Source organism: Podarcis melisellensis, assembly GCF_964234715.1.
Source record: "Podarcis melisellensis genome assembly, chromosome: 7".
Classification (NCBI taxonomy): domain Eukaryota; kingdom Metazoa; phylum Chordata; class Lepidosauria; order Squamata; family Lacertidae; genus Podarcis; species Podarcis melisellensis.
Genome location: NC_138539.1, coordinates 49,309,554 through 49,333,194, shown reverse-complemented (window position 1 = coordinate 49,333,194; position 23,641 = coordinate 49,309,554). Strand labels below are relative to the sequence as shown.

Here is a 23,641-nt window from a genome sequence, read left to right as displayed (position 1 = left end):
TGAAAAAGTGTGCAGTACAGTAGGAACTTCTAGGAGCAGATGACTCCAGGAAGGGACACCCAATTCACTAAGTTAAAGGAAACTTACACAGCAACATGGGCCTATCTTAGACATATCTCATAAGGAGAGCAGGAAACCAGTTGTAGAAAATTATTTTAAGTTGAATTAATTTGGTAATGATTTGTAATAATTTGTAAAATAAATAACAATAATTGGCAAAAAAGGAAAGTCCTGGTGTCCAGGGAGTCTGATCTGGAACAGTCTAAAGGAAAATACAGGTGTGATACTTCAGGATCTATTGACAACCTTTGCTGTGCCGTTGGGGTGGCGACGAGATCATACTGGCCTATCTATTCTGAATGTATTCTGAATGTTCTTATGTGATGCCAACAAAGGTTACTTGATTTGACTTGACAACCTTTGCATCAACCTTTAAGTCTTGAACATCTGAAATCCTCATGGCCTCCTGTGATTCTATAGATTTGTACTGGCCATATGAGGAGTGTTTGAGCAACACACTTGTGTATCACCTCTATCAAAACAGCTGTGTTGGCATATGCCCTCTTTCATTTATGGGGTAGCTACAAATGTGCTCTTTTGAGGTCAAAACATTAAGAGTGATGCCTGCGGAGAGGGGAGGATTATGCTTTTGTAATTCCATGGTCGTTTTTAAAAAAAGCTCTTCACACTTTCAGATGAGGTTGTGATTACTAGGGAGCAATGCCAAATATTTCTACTCATTAGTTGTAGAATCCTGCTGTAGCAAAATCCACTGGTAGTCATGTGAATCTGTAGGGATGGGGTATAATGAAGCAAGAAATCATTTTAGCCATATTAGAAAATACAGCTAACAGTCTGTACAATTGTACATATGTTAATTATTTGAGGCTGTATCTTTATAGCAACCACCGATGTAGTGAAGAAATGTTGCAATGTAGTGGTTTAGATGTGGATTGAGTAAGGGAGTTAAATCATTAGGTCAACTAACCTCCTGAATTGTTGGGGAAATAGTTTAGCCTCACTCTGGGTTGATTTCACACAAAGGTATGTGGTTTATAAAGAAACCTTAGCTCACATTTTTGTTATCTTCCCATGAAGGTGTTAAAATAAATATAGAAGAATTTTATTAGATTTTGGCTTGGAAGCTGACTTGGAATCATTTTTATAAATTTACCACCATAATAAATACACTGAAAATTGTGTTCAACACTTGATGCAGTTCCACTTATTAAAGCATCACCACAGTCTGAGTAGAACAATAGGATTGGGTTCCTTTGATGTCATCGGTCCTGTTCTTAAAAGAAAATGTCTGATTATTAGCAAAGTAAACTGTTACTTAGAACTAATTGATGCTAATTGAATTTATAGTGCCTCCGAAATTCTTGCCAATATCATCCACACCACAGCCAGAGAGGAGACAGCCACCTCAGAGGCGACATTCCATTGAAAAGGAAACACCAACCAATGTTCGACAGTTCCTGCCACCTACAAAGCAGAGCTCCAGATCACTTGTAAGTAGCGTGGTAGATAATTTTCGACACTGGTTGATGGGTAAAGACACAACAGCTCCACAACAATGAGAGGATAATGAAATGCTGTGTTGAAACCCAGATGTAATACTACCTTGAACTGTGTGAGAATTTGAATCAGCACTTGAGCTTCATCCACTGTAAATTGATTGGAAACTCCAGGAGAAAACTCCGAACTTTCTGATTCAAGTTTTGAATGTTGTGCTTAAGCGTTGATGACATTTTTATTTAAATACACTGACAAAATTATTATGTTTCTAAATAACAAGAAGGTTGATATTTTCCCCTCTCTCACGTTAGTTTGATTTTAAAAGTCCAGAGCAGATGTGATCGCATGGCAATATAAGAATCCATTGAGGACAATTTTTTAATTTTTTCTTGAAAACAAAGTACAACAGATTAGCCAATTGGCTTTAATTGAAAGCAGTTTTCCGACAGCACGTAAGTGTGATGGAGGAACAAAACGCCTGCTTTGGGGCTGGCACTGTGCCTTAAATAACTTGGATTTCATATGAGAGTTCCAAGTTCACTTTTTAGTCTCTTGTTCCTTGCCAGAAGGGCCCAAGAGTGTCCCTTAGAACTGAGGAAGACTGAAAGAAGTTTTTGAGAGAACAGGGGGCACTTGCAAGCTCTTCAAGTAAATTTATTTGCATTGCTTAACTTGAAGAGAGCCCTTCTTATTCCTCCTTGGCTCAAGAGGCCATGATTTGGATGCCAACTCTTCAAGGTGCTGAGGTTAACTTGTATTAAATAATATACTTCACTAATGTAGAGGGCACAGTCTATTCCCCAAGAAGAAATCAAACAGTTTGTTGTCATATGATTCTAACTTGAGTGCATCTTATGATCCTAGGTAAATGGAATTTCAGTAACCTTAAGCTTATTTGTTAGTGCAGCATGCAGAGTACAACACAAAAAGTATTATTTTTTGAAGAGTTAGCTAAAGAGAGTAATTGTTTTAGACATAAGAGAGAGTTTGTTTGAAGTATGACTGAGGGAAGTAATCAACATACAGAAAATCTGGCTTTTTTATGTGGTACAAAAATGTTTGTTTCCACTGAGGCCTATCACAGCCACATATCTACACGGGGGGAGGGGGAATTGTTTAGGAGTATTTAATTGATTGCCGTTTCTGATTAACATTATTCTGATCCTGTACAAAATTGGAGTTTCTTTTTTGTGCTTTTGAAACACTTCCCAGCTCATCCATCCTTTTATAAAATAATCTGAAAGCTTTATTGATTGTCTTCTTTAAGTATTTTTACTATTCATTTATAGGGACCTTTTATGCTCTCTTTTTTAAATAAAAATGCACAAAAGAATCAAATTTATTGCCTTTTTACATTACTGTCAGCTGATATCAGGTACTAGCTGGGTTTCACTTTTAGAGCTCTATCTGTGGAAGAAAGATGTTCTTTGGCAGCTGTGTTTAGTTCTTGAGATCTAAGGTAAGATGGGAGCAAGAACTGTGAATATAATATCTGTTGATAAAATTACAGCAGATACGAAAAACAAAATTTAGATGGAGAACTTTGCATCTACAAATATTTCTGAATAACAATCTAATATTTTATATCTTGTACTATCAAAAGGAGCACCCCCTATTTCTGTTCTTGTTTGGCCTTATGAGAATAAGAAGGCTTCTTGTAAGTATTCATCATTTTTTTTTCTTTTAAAATTTTGTATTCCGCCTTACTTGTAAAACAACTAAAGGCGGCTACAACATATCATTAAAACAACAACACAGCAAAATAAAATGAAAAAGCCAAAGTAGCCGAAGCAAAAAAAAACCCCCCACAAAATTATCAATAAAAAGTATAAATCGATAGCAATTGGCCAAATCAAAGAAAACAAAATAAAAATCCAAATTTCAGTTTAGCTCAGAATCTTATTTAGAGTGGCCTTTACCCATTTAAGTTCTTGGCTTGATAGAATTTCTTAAAAGAGAACGTTTCACAGTGTGCCACAACAGAAAGCACTCTGTTCTGAGGAAATGTTTGTGTGGCACAGATATTGAAAAGAGTGCATGGAAGTGATACATACAGAGAAGGCAGTTCCTTTAGATTTGCCGAGTGTATGTCTCTGGTGCATCTGCATCCCAGTGTTTCAACCATTAACTAGTCCAGAAAATATATAGTTTACTTAATCAAACCAAAGAAGAAATGTCAAAGAAATTCCTTGATGGAACTGGATTTGAAGTAGTTACCACAAATGTTATAAGGTTTATTCATGCCATAGAATAGTTTTCTCCTTGGTTCATCATTTTGCTGAGAGAGAATTTGAAAGTTCATGTCCATTTAATATGCCTAACATAACATAAGGATGGCTGCAATAATTTCTGTAGTATGAGAAAGCAGCACATATATTGGCAATGAAATATAGTTCTGTGTTCATACTTGTAGCCTTATGCACACTTCATACATTTTTGTGAGCAAATGTGGCCCAGCCATGCTATTTTAAAAGATGATGTGAGAAAAGAGATATTATTATGGTGTTTTGTTCGTGATAAATGTATTTGTATTGTGTAATAGTGCCTCCTAGGGGTGATACCTGACATTTCATAACCATTTTTTCAATTAAAAAACTGTAGAAATTTAAGCAGCTACTTCAAATTATCATTGATGACTTTCAGTGTTAGACTTCCTTCCCTAACTGTTAGACTTCCTTGCCTAGTTCTAACATATGGCTTTAGGGATGCAATTCCATTACTGGACAGGCTCAAAATATGAAGGAAGTGACATAAGTAAGCTCAAGATGTTACCTACTTTAAATTTAATGGCAAACTTCTTCATCCCTTCCCCCAGGATTGATGAAATTTCATGGCTTATCTTCTGCTCCAATGATGGCAGTTGGTCTCCCAAGGTGAAAGAAACCCCATCATTTCCAGTGAACAGAAAATTGCCTGTTTTTTCAGCAGGATTAGAAGGGCACTCGTCCTGTTTCGCATACTAGCTACACTTTCATTAAACTGGCTTGCTAGTATGCTAAGGAAATTAATACTTGAGCTAGAGTTACATAATCAGAAGCACGGGTAAAATTGTTGCTTGTGTTCAGCATTCCCTTTTCTCCTTCCTGTCTGTTGTTCAGGTTCCCAGGATAACAGGTTTATTTCCAAGGATGACGCTCAAAACACTTTTCCCAGCCATACATACAGCCTCTCAGCTTAGCTCCCATCCCTTTGAAGCAGCCTTATTTGGGGTGGCAAGGACTATATATTATTTTTGTGAGAGAGCTTTTAACAACAAGTGGACACTCTCAAAGGTTTGCCTTGCACTGCTGCCTATATACTTTCTTAGCCATCTTTTTCTCCCCTCAAAAAGGGGAGAGCTTTCAAAGCTATGGCAAGAATTAACAGCCTAGATTGTCACTGGATTCTGATTCAAGTTGATTTCAACATCTGTAGTCTTTTCTGTGCATGTGTAGATTCTCTAATCAATTTGCTGGGGAACAGAAATCACTTATGAAAGGACAGCAAACTAAAAATGCAACATCACAAGATTATTAGGGAAGGAATTGTCATAATCTTAAATCAGTAGAATTTTAAAAAATAAAAATAGAAAGCAGTGGAAAGCCAGTTCAGAAGAATTAAAAAATTATTTTAAAACCACTTATCTTAAAACACAGATGTCCAGTTTTGCCCAAATTCTGATATTTATACATTATTTCTCTCTTTGTGTGTGCCAACTCAGCAAGCAAATATAATCACAAACCAGTGTTTATAAATCAAGTAGGTTTAAGAAGCATATTGGATTCTGAGGATTTGTGTAAGGACATCTGAGGGAAATTTTAATATATTTGTTACAAAAACATTGAATTGCAGAATATATACAATATAGGTTTTCTTTCTCTACCAATCTATCTATATTTTACATGATTAAAGTTACTCCTTTATTAGTTTTTGATAAGTAGCAATATAAGAGCGCAAGATATATATGGGACACCTTCAGTCCAGTCGAATGAGCCATTTCCACCATGAAAGCAGTGCTATTAGCTTCAAGGCTCCATCCTACTAGTAAAACCCCAAAGCTAGTTAAATTGTTTCTAGTGCAGGAAGAACTATAAACAGAATTGCATCAGCAAGTACCCTGGCCTTCTGTCTCAGCCAAGTGGAAGCGAGACTAGCAGCAGCCTGTGGGTTCACTCATATTAGTGGCTTGAAACACAGCAAGTTCATTTTTCTCTGCTGTGTTTCAAGTCTTATTTGCACAGAGTTTTCCACATTAGTGAGGGGCCAGGGATGTCTTCAACTGATGCACATGGCATTTTTGGTCTCCTTCCCCTGCAACCCCCCTGGAACCCTTGTTCATGAAGCTGTCATCTGCACCTGAACAACCACTGTTAGGCTGTGTTCATGTTCCTGCCTACTCAGCATCCAGTTTTCTAATCAGATTGAATCTGGTTTGAGGAGGGAAAAGCCTCATGAAACCTCAGCAATACTTATCAAGAAACCACAGGATTGGTAAGGATTGTGGCTAACAACATGTGAATGTGATTTCAAAAATTAGCAGTGTGGGCGCACTGGATGCAGAGTAAGAGGTAGTATGAACGCACCCCAAATTAGAATATAGAGTGGAACTGAATGGATTTCCCTCACTTTGGATTCTGAGATACTTCTAGCAACAGCTCCATGAGGCTGATTTATGAGCTACCCACCCCTAAAAAAATCCCTGATCATAAAAGGTGCTTCCAGATGGGTGTTTATTAGGAGACTGCAAGTTTTTTCTGCAGTGATCACACAGTGTCATTAGCATCAAAACACCAGCCTTTGTTTTTGCCATGTAATTAGACCCTCTCCACAGAAAATCCAATAAATTAATTTTTAAAAAACACCCATTGCCAGTGAAGCCATATGTGAAATCTGAATGACTCATTTACAACGCTAAGCCCAGTTGGAAGCATTCTTAAACTATTCCATACTCAAACTGTTTGTCATGTTCAATAAAAAATGGATTCAGTACATATTTAGAAACGAAAGTTAAACTCTCATAAAAACAACAGTATTATAGATATTTAATTATTTGTGGGGAAGTTGCTAGGCACAAACCAGAGAAATTTCTCCTTAGGAAAAATGAAAAGGCATAACAATGCTCAGTGCGTCTCCCATGCATTTTAATGAGGATTGCGGAAAAGGCATTACAAGTATATTTTAGCAGCTATTTTAAATACATGGTGATGAATCACAGTCACGTTTTACAGCCTGTTGGGTACAATTAACATAAGATGGAAATTAAATTGCTTGGATCTAAATAGATCTTTTGTCCATCATTCCCTGCCCCACCCCCATATCTGACCTCCCATGTCCTATCATGATTTTGAAGCTCCTTTCAGTTTCAAAAACAGTTTGCCATACAAAAAGGGGGGGGCAACTGTTGGGGCGGGGACACAAGTCCAGTAGAGTTTTTGAGATCATGGGAGTAATTCCCTTGTTGTTTGGATCCTGGCCAATATTATTAGAGACACGCAGAGTGATACAGTCAAGACATACTGAGACTCACATGATGAAAAACCTCCTTCAAGCACTAAAGACTTTGTGGTCCTTTTCAGATAAACATCAGAATTTACATAACTGACCTTCTGGTTCCCAGGTTCTGGGAATGCAGTCAGACATGCTTGTCATTTTGAACTCATGATTGCTTGTGCTTCTGCTATATCAAGTTTATTCAATATTAACATGTGTTCAAATCCAGCAAATAGTGGATTTTCATTATTTTCATTTTTAAAATCTTAGAAATAAAAAGATATTAGACAATGTTGTACACTCATTTACATGTACTCATGATAGTGGAATGGATTTTGTATGGAACTGGAAACGCCAAATGCCTCTTTCAATAAACTTCAATTGGACTGCTCAATGACTTGCTTTCATTAAAAGGATATTAGCTGATACGTAATCTCATTGCAGCATCTCAAAATATATTCCCATAAGAACTCAGTATCTCTGTCATTTGTTTTAATGTTGCATTGCAGTTTGGTTGTCCTTTTTTTTAACTTCTTGAAAATACAAAAAAAGCATTTAGACCAAAATTATTATTTTTTTGCTCATTTATGTAGTTGTAAATAGATTTTTTTTTAATGGAAAAATATTTTCTTTATCTTCTGTAGTGGAGAACAATAGAGCATATTAAAGAAAAAAATCCTTAAGAGACATAGCATAGTTCACATTTTCACTTATTAGTTGTACAAATAAAGCTATTACAGAACTCCAGTGTAGCTGGTAGTAATGGGTCCTAAGTGCTATTTTAATTGGTTGCAGTCAGTAAAGATAGCTAAGAGAAGAATTTAAGCAAATACTATTAGAACTGAAATCTTTTAAAAGGCTATGCCACAAAGCAGAAAAGGTTGAGGTTGTGGTCTATACTGGCTTTCTAGTGAGTGTGTCTGTATGGTGCACACATTTCCAAACTGGAATTTTTCTCTTTCATTCTCTGAAATGGTATGTGTATCACTTTGGTGTAATCCTAAGTATACTTAAATGGAAGAAATTCTAGCACAATAAATAGTGTTGTGCTAATAGTAGTAAACTAGGAGACTTGGACAAAAGTCCACTTAACCCTGACACTCACTGGCTATCCTTGGAGCGGACACATGCTCTCAGCCTAAGCTGCCTTGTGATGATAAAGTGTGCGAGGGGATGGCAGAGATAAATATAATAATGATGATATAGCATAGAAATTCTCATTGAATATGGTGGATTGGCTTTCAAAAGCCATCCAGCTCAGAGTAATGGTTCAGTTCTGCACGTCCAATTAGATTTTGGCTTTGTGTTCCTCATCCCAATGCGGCATCATGGACTGCTCTTGAAACATTGGGGTATAGTCAGTATATTGATATGGTGTTAGTCTGCTGTTAAAAGGAGGGAGATAGATATGCTCAGAAGAAATGTTCTTGGGGGTAGGGGACATAACTACTGCATGGAGGTCAACCACAGGTGGGAGGGGGTTTAGTACCGCCACACATGCATCCCTTTTGCATTAAAAACTGAACCACTTTCCTCTACTTGATATTTTATGAATTGTATACAGTTGTGCCTCTCTGCTGATGAAAGGTGGGGAGGTGGTTTTGGCAAATTCTCCCTTTCTCCTGCTGGTCCATACACTCATCTGCCAAAAGGTCTCCAAACCCTCTTGATCAGATTTGGAGGGGGCTGCAGATTGCCTACTGTTCAGCTAATGAAGCCTTTGCTGGATCAAAGTGCCTTCTGTCACTTCTGTCAGCAGGGAGACACAACTGGATACACTATAGATTTCAGTCCTGAAAGGTTCAGTCAAGGCAATTTACAACATTGATACCAGTTAGACAATGTTATGAAAGCCAAGAGTCTTAAAACAAGTTAACAGAACAAATCCACAGGCAGGAATGAATTAAAAACTAATCAAAAGCCTTCCAAAATAAAGTAAATCTTAACCACCCACCTAACAATCATCGCTGAATAGGCTAATCAAATCTTTTTGGGAGGAGGCAGCTGCACAATCCGGTACCCCAACTGAAAAGCCCTGTCACAATTGCAACAAAATGTGTGTCTCCTGGTGTTGGAACATGAAGCGAGGCCTTGGGTCATCCTCCATCACTATTTATTTTGATAGATTCCCTGCCAATCAGATACAATGGCTTTGATCCAGAGTTCTGAAGAACAGAACTCCACTCACTTGAAGAAATGGAAATAAGTATTTTTTGTTTATTCTCCCTTAGCCCTACATCCCTCCTGGGGGGTTGAAGGCCTCAAAGGCAGTGTGGTAAGGGATTGGAAGGGGAAACAGGCAAAAGCCACCTATTCTTGCTTGCTCTTTTTGGATTGCAATCCATTCTATGAATCGGAGGAGTCTTTCTATTCGCTGAAAGCAACTCAAGATCCAACCCAAGACCTTATAATAAAATATTAAAAGCCATAAATGACTAATGCATTTAAATCTAGAAACAGAAACTCTTTAAAAACAGTATCCAAAATAAAACAGATCAATAAAAGGGGTTTTTTTATTTAAAAAGCTTGGGAAATAAAAGGTCTTTACCTGGCATTGGAAACACATTAGAAAGCATAATTGTTTTCTGAAATGTGTTGGTTATGAAACACATTTGGCCTTGCTTTGAAGCAAAGTATCCTTCAAAGCAAGCTGTATTAAATTTTGGCTCTTCAGAAAAATGGCATCTTCAACAATACCATGAAAGTAATGATTACAAAGGCAAATTTCACTCAGTTTATAGAACTTTGTGGGCACCTTAAGCAAGACGAAGTTTCTGTGTGTATTCCATTTCTAGATTGGTAAGACTGCAGTTTTTAAAATATATATATGGTGGCTCCTAAATGCACATTTTTATCTGGTACACATCATAATTGATTTTTTTCTTCCTAAAAGACAGAAAATCTTTAGACTGTAAAATTAAATAACTTGCAGCTGATCTTAATTGCATATTTGGTTTGCAAATTGGATTTCCAAATGTGCAGTATTATGCTTCTATGCTTATGGAAATTTCCTGCCATTGTTTCTGACAGCTGATAATGTTGGACTTGGAACTAGGCTAAAGTCCTAGCTCCACACCATAGACGACTGGTGGCCCTTGTACAAACCAGTAGGGTCAACATGCCATGTTGCAAGACTTACTGTGCCCTGTTAGAAAGCACAACATAGTGGGATGTGCAAATAATTTCTGTCTTTTAGCTAGATTTATTTAATCAATTACAAATAATTGGGAATTGGTGTTTTATCCTGTGGTACCATCAGTGCTGAATGTGTATTCAGCTTAGCATCAATTTGCTAGGGAGTTTTAGTGTCAGAAAGCAATACTATATTTGCGTCACAAATATCACTGTATGTAACTGTATGAAGTTTAAACTGATTGTGTAACATTATACGGGAACAATATAACCTGCGTGTAATGTTAACTGTACTGGATATTTAGAATACTATGTTACCTACATATGATACCACAGAATAAAGTTTTCTTTGGGATTGGGCTACTAACCATTTCTCGGTCTGCTCTAGGCATCACAGAGTGTCAGACATTTCAGTGAAAATATGCACCTGTGTTTTCAGTGGCAGGCAACATTATTTTGCATTTTTCTGCATCAGAACACACATCTATAATGTGAGGTTCATGATACAGTGATTGGCTTAATAAATGACAATATGTTTTTAGTGAGCATTAGACCCCTTTGGTTGCAAATTCTAAACTCTTAGCCTTCTGGAAACATGTGATGCCTCTGGACCAGATATACACTTCTGGTTTGGGTGATTAAATCTTTTCTCTCCTCAAATTACTAACCAGGTGACTGGCTCTCTAGGCTGCTGGCTATGAAATTCTGTGAGATACATATTTAAAATAGAACCTTTTGGCTTTCAGGAGGAGTTTTGTTACCCAGTGGAATGCCTGGCTCTTACAGTGGAAGAAGTAATGCACATCCGTCAAGTGCTAGTGAAGGCCGAGCTAGAGAAGTACCAGCAGTATAAAGATGTCTATACTGCCCTCAAGAAAGGAAAGGTAAGGATGCTTATGCTGATTTTCCCAGAGAACTGGGAGTGAATGATGAAGAAGAAATTCAGCTAAATGTTATTAGAGCTCCTGAAATTAACAAATTAAGGCCTGCATCCAATGTCATGTTAAGTAATCTTCCCCCACCCTCAGCTCAAGGATTTATTCTTTTGCAATAGGATTTTCTCACCTTCTTTTTCCCTTGCACAGCCCCTAAATATGTTATGAGTTTCCCCCCAACCCTCCAAAGCAGATTTGGGAAGGAAGGAAAGTCCCATTACATAAGTGTATGTTTTTGAGCTGACAGTACACTTACTTAGTGCTATATTGGATAAAGTCAAGAATAGCACCATAAAACCATACATTTCTTTGAGTTGTTGAGTTGCATGTAATTCTAGTCATTTGAGAATGGTGGAAATGCATGAATCAGTTCTTACTGAACTCTTTGGAACTTCTTTCTGAGTAAGAATGCTTTTAGGATTGTGTTGTCAGAGTACTGATTGAGTGCTTTCTTCTAGATTAAGTAAAGGACTATGAAAACATTTCACAAATTTAATTGCACTGATTTAATCTATAAGGTGGCTGGTTAACTTAACTTTACACTTTGGCTGTATTGGGCTGCAAACTTCTTCTTCTCCTTGCCTGACACCCAGATCTGTTCCAGAATCTTTCCCAACTCTCTAAAGCACATTTTGAGGTTGAACAGCTGGTTGCAAGGGAGATAAAAAGTGGAGGGAGTTGTGCTGCTCTTCATAAACTCCATAAGTCCTGTGCAAGGGCTTCTGCTTGTGCAGTTGGGTTTCCCCCACTGCATCCTCCCTGAAATAGACTCTGCGGGGTCAGGGATTGTTCCATTTGCCAAGCTGATATACTTGTGCAGACAGAACATTCGTAATAGTGCGACATCAATTTCTACCCTTGATCTTTACTGATATTTATTAGATGTTAGTAAATTGATTTTCTAGAAAGACCTACTAATGCTATGGGCTCTTCTCAATTTATATAGCTCTGTTTTTGTTGCCGAACAAGGAGGTTTTCTTTCTTCACCTGGTCCTATACCTGTCAGTTTTGTAAAAGGTAAGCCTTTGGTTTTCATAGTAACCAATAACTAGTGAAGGCACTGGAGCAGAATTTTGTTTGTTTTATTTTTAACTTTTTGTGTTACATTTAGTATGTAATTGAAGGAGAAAAGGTGATATTTGTACTGTATTTAGGAGTAAAGGAGAATTTGAACAGGAAGTTTTTGTGTTTTCCTAGATAATGATTAGGGATGATTATCAAATGTTCATTACGGGATAGGACATAAGACAGAATAAAAGCACTTTCAGATTTAGTGTTAATATTTAAAGTTGGTAGAATGACATAAAAAGAACAAGTTGCCAAAGAAGGGAGTAGATGCTGCAACAACGTATCTCAAATGCCATGGTTGTGCAAGTTTCTCAGAATCAATATCTTAAGAGCAGGAAATGGATGAATGATATTTAGTCCCCTTGGTCTGCACATACATGCTCACTAATACAAACTGCTTGCATGAAATTATAAGAAAACATTGCCACTCAAGTTTAATGTTCCTGCGAGTTTCCCGTAAGAATCATTTAAAAATTGCCATCTAATCTTATAGGATGTGATTAAATTAAAAGAAGAGTGCTGATGTCACGTCTGAATGGGGCTCTTGGGTTTTTCACACATTCCATTCCTAATTTCCTGATAATGGTTAAGATCTATAGGACTGCCTATGGAAACATGCCAATTGCGGCTTGTGAGGTCCCTAAACCTCTCATCTAAGCTACAGTATGCCCTAACATTAGGCAACACTTTTGTAGCTCAGGACTGCAGTTGAAACATGAAGATGGGCAAGACCCAGGCCATGCGCTCAAGATTCTTTGGATGACAATCCTTTGTTTTTATTTTTTGCCTCCTCCTGAGTTCTGGTATTTAAGCTAAAGCCAGTGAAATTCAAAAATAGTTCATAGCTCGTAAAACATTTTTACTAGGAAAGAACAATACAACTTTTGAAGAGATGTGTCCAGTGCTGTCCTGCAAAAGTATTACCACATTTAACTGAGTAAGTCACATATTTTCTTTTTCTTTTATAGGCCTGTATGCTCACAGTGTTGCAAGAAGGTAAGTTCAGAAACCTCTCCTTTATCTTCTTAATATCTGTGGTGTGATTCATCAGGAACAGCTGCTTTACTATCTTCATCCAAAACTACAAAGTACAACAGGAAAAAATTTCAGCAGAACCCCCCAAAAAATCAGTTTACCTCATCCCCTGCTTTGTATATACTTGCCATATATACACAGTAGTGTTCATGCACTCATATTTCTTTTCTTACAACATTTGCAATATACGTATTTGCAACATTTTTTAAAATGGGACTCCTGTAGAAGTCTGCAGGGAATGTATTGCTTTGTATCTCTATAGTTCACAAATTCTAAGTCATTGCCACTGGGAATATGCTTGCGAAAGTTGTACAAGCCCACATAATGGCACTGTCTCTAGATAGCTCAATCTATAATTGTTATTCTCTTTCCTTTGTAACAGATGCGCCTGCCATCAAAGCCATATTCTACACTTCCCATCTTTTCTCTGGGACCTTCGGCTTTACAGAAAGGAGAGAGTTTTATGAGGCCAGATAAACCTTCCACTAGCCATCACCGGTCCCTTAGGGGCATGCCAAGGTAAGTGATACTTCTGATTAAGATTAGACTGCTTATCTACTACCAGCTACTTTCATGAACTATATTCCATAGTTCATTTTATTTGTGGGCAGTGAATTGTTACATATATTTATTTCTAAGATGCTCTTGCAGATGCTTACTATTATTCTCTCTTTGTTTAAAAAAAATACAGTTAAATGGGGGGAGCTGTGAAAATTTAAATAAAACACTGCAGAATTAGGTGACATTTGCAAAATTAAACACAAAATTGTATTCTATTTCAAAAGAAAATAACCAAAGTTAAAAGTGGGAAAATAGGCAAGAATCTATATAAAATGGATTAAATAGTAATTTAACCATCCTTGCCAAACCTGACTTCAAATCAGTATAAAACAACAATATATTTTGCTCAACCATAGAGCTTTGTTTGAGTCCATAAATGGCTGCCAATTTGTGGCAAATTTATCTTATCTTTGGCTTTTCTCTTTAAATCTGACATAATGCATTAACCTGGCTGTTCATTAACAGTTGATGTGGTTAACAACAACAACAACAACAACAACAACAACAAATTTATTATTTATACCCCGCCCATCTGGCTGAGTTTCCCGAGCCCCTCTGGGTGGCTCCCATTCAAGTATTAAAAACAATACAGCGTTAAATATTAAAAACTTCCCTGAACAAGGCTGCCTTCAGATGTCTTGTAAAGATATGATAGCTACTTATTTCCTTCACATCTGAAGGGAGGGTGTTCCACAGAGTGGGTGCCACTACCGAGAAGGCCCTCTGTCTGGTTCCCTGTAACCTTGCTTCTCGCAATGAGGGAACCACCAGAAGGCCCTCGGCACTGGATCTCAGTGTCTGGGCTGAACGATGGGGGTGGAGACGCTCCTTCAGGTATACAGGACCGAGGCCATTTAGGGTTTTAAAGGTCAGCACCAACACTTTGAATTGTGCTCGGAAATGTACTGGGAGCCAATGCAGATCTCTCAGAACCGGTGTTATGTGGTCCTGGCTGCCACTCCCAGTCATAATAATCATATCTGGCCACAAGAAACACCTCTCTCCCCTGACACAGTATGTTAGGAAGCAAAAAGACATGTGAGAGACAGATTTGTTATTTTAGAGTGCACAGAGTTCACCTCTCTAGTACAATTGGAAAACTAAATAACCCTAATAAGAATAGAATTGTTGCTTTGTTTTCAGGTTATCCTCAAAGTCCAAGTCTGTAGATAAATCAGATGAAGAAGCACTATTTCCAAAAGAGCTAATGGAGGACTGGAGCACCATGGAAGTATGTGTGGACTGCAAAAAGTTCATTTCGGAAATCATCAATTCAAGCCGCCGCAGCCTCTCCCTGGCTAACAAGCGAGCCAGATTAAAAAGGAAAACCCAGTCATTCTACATGTCCTCCCCAGGCACCTCGGAGTATTGCCCTTCTGAGAGGACTATCAATGAGATCTGAGCTGTGTGCCTTTCTCTTTGCTTTGTATTCATGAAGTCTTGAGAGAACTCAGTGAAACCAGAATGTCTTTTTTTCCTTTGTTCCACCTGACAGCTTACATTTGCATTAGATCACTGGTTTTGCCTCTCCATAATTTATACACAGAGAGAAAGTAAGAAAATGGGCTATGCAGCAGGTCAGTAGATAAAACTGTTTGCACAGGAAGAAAATGTCCGTTTGAAATTGTTGCCTTTTTGTATGTGGCACAGTGTACAAAGAGCGCCTTTACTTGCATTATTTTTTCTAGTCTTCATTCCTTCGATAATTTTCAAGAAAAGAGTCAAAATATAGTTACGGAACTACACAATGGTGTTAGCACAGTTGTAATTATCGAACTATGCTGGCATTTACTACCAACTAACATTTACATTTCAGTCTTTGTACAAGCCCATGCTTGTACAGAAACCTGACGGGGGCCATGGCTCTTAATGCCTTATGGTATAGCACAAAGCTTTAAAGGATGTGCTCAGCATGGTCGATCAATCCAAACTAGATAGTTTATACTGTCTGGGTTCTAGAATAAAATATTGAATAAGCTAAGAAGCCTGGATTGGGTAACTATTTCCTGCAGCTGCTACTTGTTCCAGTATAATGATAAGTGTGTTATGTCTAAAGTAATAGCAGTTTCTTCCCTATCTTGAATGTATTCTGAATGTTAGTTGCAGTAGTTGTTAGTTGTAGCTTTTAGACATAAGCAAAATACTCTCTATGGAGGGGATGCAAGATAAGTGCAACTTTTTAATATTAATGAGTTTTTTGTAAAATTAAGAACATTCTCTGGGTGACAATCCTGAGAAAATAGATCATATGTATATTTGTATTATAGTAGAACACCTAAGTACTGCTATAATTAAGGGTCTGGAAGCATATCCATTATAAGCCCCATTTTTATAGGGGTTTGTATCTTGGCTGTAAAGAAATTTTATACCCTGCAAAAATTTGAGGCAGGAGTGTCTCAGATTGAGAGGTAGGTTTTTTTTAAGGTTTGGAGAAACACTGTCTAGCTGTTTTGAAGTTCCAGGAATATTACCAAACATTACATTTTTGCACTCTTTTATATTCTGATTTTTAAATGTAAACAAACTGGGGCTTAGTGTAGAGTGTGCAGCTAGGTTGTTTTTATATTTATAACAGCACAGTTATAAATATTTGCAAATCATCCAGTGGACAGGAACAATAATCCTTTCACGTTTTTAATATCAGCATTCAGTATATGATAGGAAGGATTCAAATATTTGAATTTTCATTTTCACATTTTAGGTTGATGAGATACATCTCAGTTCACTTCCAAAATAAGCAGAATCTGCTTTAATGCAACCTCTATCCAGACATTTTTTAAATGAAAATACGCTGAGAAATGAATCTTATCTTCCAAGAAAACCAAAACATTAGAGGCCAATAAATAGAGCTACTATGTAAAGACTTAACGCCTGATATTGCTGCTCTAATATCTGAAATTTAACTAACTGCACAAGCACTAATGTTTGGGGTCTTAGGATGCAATGGGGTCTCTGGTCCAATTATTCTTAAGCAACTCAGCCAAGACAGTGGGACTACTCTATTTTCATTGGATAAACAAATGTAGGTCGTGTCTACACTACAGACAAAACTGGCACTGTTGGCACAATTGAGGAATTCTCACTGGCAAAATAAAACACTCCTACAGGGAAAGCCACAAGAGTTCCACCAATGGACATAACCCATGGTCAATAACAGCAGAAGTTAAATTTCACTTTGTTAATTGACATGATAAAATTGCATTGTGATGACATCAGACCGAGAAGTATTGTTAGACTATAGTCTTTTTTCCATTAATCAGCTTGGAAAAAATTGACTGAGAGCACCTGTTCCTTTTATATTTTGCTACAGTTTATTAATAAATGCCACAAATTTTATGGAAGCAAAGGGGTCACCTCACAAAGGCATCAGCAATGGCTCCCAGTAAGGTGAGGCATCAGCTAGGAGATTCTCACCCTTCCAGGTTTTCTATGTCATCTCTTCTCCTTCCATGCAGCTAACCTGCTCTATTTCCTCAATCTGGGGTCTTTATTAAGAACCGGTTGTCTAGCCACTTTTCTAGAGAAATAAGGTGTATTCTGATATGTGCCTGGACACACAAATGCATCTATGGATGGAAAGCCTACTCCCAACAACCCCATCTATATCAGCTCACACACTCAGTCTCCAGCCTTCCCCAGGTTGAGCAGAGTACCCAATCATGCATGATGTTCTACTCACATTTAAGGGAATGCAAGTACTATGCCCTTATAGACCTATCCTGCTCAACGTGGAGAAGTTTTGGAACAAATGTGTGGGGCAGGGCTTGCATGTGCTATCTCCTGCCTACAGATACAGAGTTCACGTGTTCAGACAAATGCCTGAATTCTCCTTGTGAAATGTGGCTGGGACTCATGTCGTCGCCTTGTTCTATTAAATATTCTTTAGATTTTCTAGGCTCTTTATTAGTATTGCACAAATGAACTTTGGTGCTCCTACGGGTCCAGTCAAATTACAGGGAGTGAAGTGGGGATCTTTCTGGTAGAGGGCCCCTCAAATTCTAAGGTGAGGGGTTTGAGGTTGAAGTGCTGACAGTGTGAGTCACTTTGAATGCCAGTGATATAAGCGGAGGCCGCTTACTTGTCTCAATAATTTTATCCCTGCACACAGACAACACAATTCCTTCTTTCTTTCCCTTTGACAATGCACTTACAGCCACATGCAGCATTCGATCTTAATAGAAACTGCCACTAGCAAGCTCGATATTTTTCAGTCACCACTTTCCAAGTGCCCTTTGCCTTTCTCATTTCCTCTTTGACTCCTTCTCTCAGGATGAAGGAAATATGCCGGCCTTTAATTTGGGGGAGGAAGTTCCACAAAGTTGTTGTTTGAAGCCTGAGGAGAAATTTGGTTCCTTGAGTGTTGTGTTATGTGACATAACATTCTTGTCACCTTGCCATTAATATTCCAACTGTGGTCCAAGTAATAAGGATATTCACTCTGTTTCTCCATATCACAGGAAGCTGCCTGTAACGTGAAGCTTTTTGGTGCCCTACTCTGTTTCAACATAGTCATATCAACTTGTAAATATGTGTAAAATATATTAACTTCAACCTTCTCATGAAGAGTGAAGAGGAAATTTAAAATAAGCTAAATGAGCCAACTTCTGTGTTATCAGAAATCCTACCAATGTTTAAATGAGTTTTAAAGAGGAGAAAGGCTATCTAGAACAGCAAACTTGGCACCATAAGAACTTTAAAGCATTTATTTTTCTAATTACTAATAAATCTAGGAAGTACCCCAAGTGTATTGTAGAAAACCTGCATCCAGTAAAATGATTGTGTGTTTTGTACATGAAAATATTTTGTGGGAAATTCCAAGCTAGCTCCGCTCTGGAGAAGGTGGCGACAAAGCCTTTGCAATGCCTTGGTGTGCAGACAGAACTTTTATGCATCCCTGGTGACAATGTTACTCTATTATTATTTTGGTTGAAATCCTTTATTTAAATATGAAATATGAGGAAAATAAAAACACCTTTCTGTCATAGCTTTTGTCTGTGTTAATAATTTGTTATAAGTCTGTACAATATTTGAAATGAATATTTTAGTACTTGCTTGGGCTGCATGAAAGGAAGAAAATCTGTCAGATGTATCTGAAGAACAGCAATAAAGCAATTTTAATGGGCTATTTTTTTTAAGCATTTAATTGGCACAAGATTCACAAACCGAAGTTTAAAAAACTTTCCCAAAAACATTTCTGTACCTCAAGCTGCATTTCTAATTACATGTCATTTGTGCTGAATCCTTAGTCTCTGCAACTACTACATTTACATTAATTGTGTAAATTCTGTCAGAAAATAAATTAATTTGGCCTTTCTACCAAAGGAAGCATATTCAATAACAAATTAATTCAAACTTATCACCCCTCTTCCCCACCCCCTTTTGTTCTGCCTATCCCTATTAATAAAAAGTTCTGTGATTACTGCACGCGAAGCGAGTCAAACGAGGTTCCCTTTTAATAACGCATGGTTTCACATTTTCATTTGTGAAATGCTGACACACCAAGCAGGTATTCGGCAAGCGATGGCATCACGTGTGGGTACTTGTTAGCACAATTTTGGAATTCTAAGAGCACAAGTATTTTAATTGTAAACCATCTTTCCCTCCCTCACCTCCGCAATTTCCACAACTCTTTCTCTGCCTTGAAGAGTAAGAACAAGTGCTCTCCCCCCTCCCCTCACCAGTTAAAAGATTGCAGTTGCACTGGAAACCAAATGCAAGATTTTTAGAATATCAGGCAACTTATTGACTGTGTCCGTTGCTGTGGAAAAGCAGAAGCTACTGTGGCTTATAGAATAAGAAATTTTAAATACTCTAGATGCAAACTGCACAGCACAATCTTCTGCATATTCACATGGTGCATCCTACTGTGTTTATTCTCTCATGCTTACGATTGCACTCTTAATCTTTTGTTTATGAGATAATCAAGAATACTGTTGCATATTATTTATGCATTCAGGATTACTTCCAAAAAATAACTTTAGTTCACGTTCAAATACTTGGTGGTTGGGTTTTTTTGTTTTGTTTTGTTTTAGTAATTTGAAGGTTACATGATGTTAGCAAATTCAAACGACATTCTGTCATTTGCAATATATATGTAACTCTACTCCAAATTACCTGGTATTTGTATTGCGTAATTTTTGAAGAAATTTTTATCTGTGACACCCAATTTGACTCCTGAAGGATTGAATTTGCATATTGTTTCGTACATGGTGGATGTTTTCCCCCCAAGATGGCATTGACCACACTTGGACCCAAAGGACCATGTAACTAATTTTACATTGCTGGTATGTATGTATGTATGTATGTATGTATGTATGTATGTATTTATTTATTTATTTGGTTGGTTGGTTGGGGGGGGGTTGATCACCTGATTTATAGTACCCATTTAAAAAGTGTATCTTGGCTTAAGCTAACACAAAGTGATATTCTGGAATGAGCATGATGTAATGCCATGCTAAGGAAAATTCTAAGCAGGGGGAAAATACCCATTATAAGGTGTTACAACTTGCATGCAAATCTAGCCATCACTTGGGCAGGAGGTGAGGTCCTCCACACCACCGATTCTAAAAGCACCAGCTTAAGTACTTTTCAGTTTTTAGAATACAATTGATCGGTAGGTCTTACAAAATTGGATATAAAATTTATCATGCAGGCAAAAGTAGCTTGTAATTAATATTGCTACAATCTGATGTGTGCCAAAGAAGAACATACCTGGCAGTTTAGTTTACTGTTTTTAAATGACATCTTTCTGAATTATAATATAGAGAACCCATTTATCTTTTTGCTATTAAAAAGACTAAATAAATAAATATTGTTCAAAAGCCACTAAGAGTATAATGACTATACAAGCACCCTTGTGGAATTCCAGCTAGATTTGCACTTACAAAGACTTAAAATGCTGAATGCTTCTTGGTAGAAAGGCTCTGTAGCAATAAGTTGCTATGGCTGACAGAATTTAGTATTGCAGTATTCCTGTGCTATGACTTTTCCCCTATTGGTTGGATTTCTGTTTCTAAACTAGTATCAGAGATCATCATTCTATACTAAGAGACACGGAATTAATGGAAAACGCGCATGTAGAGAACTGCACTTGCTAACAAAGTGTGTCCATAGAAGGGTACATATTAAAGATATGTGAAGTATCTCTGCTAAAGTAATATCAAATGTCTTGACAGGCTTTTTTTAGACAGCACTATCCATCAACGGAGTACCTACAGAACAAAGTTTATACAATAAAGTTGGTGGTGGCTGCTATAATCGGTACTTTTAAATTTATTTAAAACTGCTGATTTAAAAATCTAAGCAGCAGACAAAAAGAAACCACAGACAACAAAAAGCCAAGTAGTATAAAGAGATAAACATAAAAAACATACTACCTCAACAGTTAGTGGTTGGTTGGTTGGTTGGTTGGTTGGTTGTTTTTACCGATCCTGCACTGCAAGTGTGAAAGCAGTAGTTAAACCTAGGTCTCCCTTGTTAAGGACCAATTGCCCCAGGGAAGGAAGCGGAATGCTGCTTTCAATTCCCACACCTGTCTTCAGCTATGTTGCCAACTCCTAGTTAGCTGGCTTTAGAAAGCAAGCAGAGAACTAAGGATAGAGCTCTGCACTTGTGAGTTTATGGTAAGAAGCAGGGGTGGCAAAAGAAGGTCTACTATATGGCCTCTAAATCAACAAGCAACACGTGTTCATTTTTGTGGTGTGTATGCGGGTAAATTAATTTACAAACATCATGTGAATGGATATTATTATTAATGAATTAAATTCGTCAGTCACTTTATCTTGCCCAAGGCAACCCAAAGCAACTTACAAGCTACCCACCAACCATTCGGAGATGCATGTTCAAATTCCTTCTCCGTCATAATGTGTGACCCTGGGTACACCAGTCTTTTAAAAAGTCTTACCTGCTTACAGGGCTGTCATCAGGATAAATTAAGCCACCCAGCCCTGCCAGCTTGAGCTCCTTGAGAGAAGAGTGGGAGTAAAAATAGTGAAAGGTAAAACTAAGCTGAAATATATTTGGCAGGAGAAATAACTTACAGATTCTCTAAAAAACGTGCTCATCTTATTGCTTCGTTTAATAACTAAATTCTATCAGCATACTAGGCTAAGAAAACTCAATATCCTTTAAATCCCATTTTATGACTTCCTTTAGGCATAAGTTTCAAATCTCAGTTGTGTAACCTTATATATTAGAAAGCAAAATTCTCAGTCAAATTTGCATCCATCAAAATCCTCTTAATTATGTATAGTTGCAGGGTTGAGGAACAGCATACCTTTAAGAAAAACAACTAGAAGCACAAGATAAAGTTAGTTCTTCAATTCCTCCTATGTGATGTCACTGTGCATGTTTTTATATGGCTTCTGATGCACCAGGGTAGCCATTTGCTTGTTTTCCTGTTATGTAATACTGATATGCAGTTTATGCATTACAAATTAAAAAACAAACAAAACCTATTCTAAAAGTTGTGCTGATGTCTTCATTGCTTCATCAGATCAATACGTTTTTCAATATTGCAGAAATAAAATTGTGTGTACCACTGCATACTTTTCCGCTACAGGTAGGTAGCCGTGTTGGTCTGCCGTAGTCGAAACAAAATAAAAAAAATCCTTCCAGTAGCACCTTAGAGACCAACTAAGTTTGTTATTCGTATGAGCTTTCGTGTGCATGCACACTTCTTCAGAGGACTTTTCCGCTATTTATGTAAACACATGAGAATGGGACTTCCCCCAAAGGTTAGAATTAAGTTTCACTGATTGATTTCACAAGATTTACAATCACCACCTTGATGGCTGCACAATTAAGACGGGTCCCTCATCTTATTTTGCTAAATCGTACTTCCAGTTATTTGATGTCTCCATCCCCAATAACTCTTTAAGGAAGCTAATGTACAAGCTCCGCTTTCTCAATAGATACATAGTACAATCCTTTGCATGTTTATGCAAAATAATACCTCTTGTATTTAGTAGGATTCTGGGAGAAAAGGAAGTGAAGGCTGAGCTTTTGTTTTTTAAAAGGGTACATCTTAGCAGTACCAATGTAACAAAGGAGGTTAAATTTTCTGTGTGCCCTAGCTGTGGCAATAACATAAAAGCATTGTATTAATAGTTCAGCCACAATTAATGACTGCCAAGGTACTCTCCCAAAACCTCTTAACTGCGATGATGGGCTGGTTAATTCCAGGGCGGCACCTACAGGCCTCCCTTGTGCTATTTTTAGTGTTTGTGACTCAGTTGTGTACTGCATGATCATCCCATTTGGCAGTTAACACAAAAGCAGTCTTTTGTTTTACTGTATATAAAAAAAGAAAAGACAGTTTGCTATTTTTAAGTAGGTCATGTTATATATAGCCCCAGATGTCCATAGCATTTAACATTTCAGATAGAGAGATGCTCTGCTCGGAAGAGCTTACAGTCTAAACGCAGGTGGAAAAAGGCAAGAGATACAGGAAGAGAAACATTTCTGCATGCAATTATCCTTCAAGTCACAGCTGATTAAGCATTCGCTCCCCTCCCCACAAGCACACCTTCACATGAATGGCACCTGCATGAAAGCAGTGTTAATCAAGGTTGTTTACATAATGAAAAGCAGTGGTTTTTGAATTATCAAGGTAGTTCGGATTAAACAAAGAATTGTGACCAAATGCCAAGAAAGACAGGACCACTATACCGTTTCAACAATTGCAGTTTTCTCCTCGTCTGTGCTTGACATGCTTCAGCTCCCTGTGCTACATAATTCTTAGAAGTACAGAAGCTTTGCCTTTATTTGCACATAGAAACAAAAAGTGCAGCAGGAGACAGTGTACTGTCTAACACCCAGTTCTCCAGACAAATATCAGTATTTGTTAGTGAAACTGGCCAACAGAACTTTAGGTATCAGTTAAGGCTACTGCTATCTGTTGAAAACTACTGTCTTTCCTTCAA

General features: G+C 37.5%; 1 protein-coding gene and 1 long non-coding RNA gene across 7 annotated transcripts in view; one reads left to right on the top strand and one right to left on the bottom strand.

The window, feature by feature from the left end:
• The window catches only part of SPIRE1 (spire type actin nucleation factor 1), an 81,734-nt gene extending 65,006 nt beyond the window's left edge, over window positions 1-16,728 (top strand). For 2 of the 6 annotated variants that reach the window (XM_081919312.1, XM_081919313.1), the window contains 8 exons: window positions 1,369-1,511; window positions 3,122-3,175; window positions 4,617-4,790; window positions 10,866-11,003; window positions 12,001-12,071; window positions 13,091-13,118; window positions 13,540-13,676; window positions 14,862-16,728. In XM_081919312.1, the coding sequence (XP_081775438.1) occupies window positions 1,369-1,511; window positions 3,122-3,175; window positions 4,617-4,790; window positions 10,866-11,003; window positions 12,001-12,071; window positions 13,091-13,118; window positions 13,540-13,676; window positions 14,862-15,120 (1,004 nt within the window). In that variant the 3' untranslated portion in view covers window positions 15,121-16,728. The remainder of the gene's footprint in view (window positions 1-1,368; window positions 1,512-3,121; window positions 3,176-4,616; window positions 4,791-10,865; window positions 11,004-12,000; window positions 12,072-13,090; window positions 13,119-13,539; window positions 13,677-14,861) is intronic. The other 4 variants (XM_081919314.1, XM_081919315.1, XM_081919316.1 and 1 more) reach the window with 2 other exon arrangements.
• Window positions 16,729-19,804: 3,076 nt separating this feature from the next.
• Window positions 19,805-22,099, bottom strand: LOC309374454. The gene is made up of 2 exons (XR_014170586.1): window positions 21,622-22,099; window positions 19,805-20,929 (listed from the first exon to the last, which is right to left on the bottom strand). It is a non-coding gene; the product is annotated as an uncharacterized lncRNA (long non-coding RNA).
• Window positions 22,100-23,641: the final 1,542 nt, after the last annotated feature.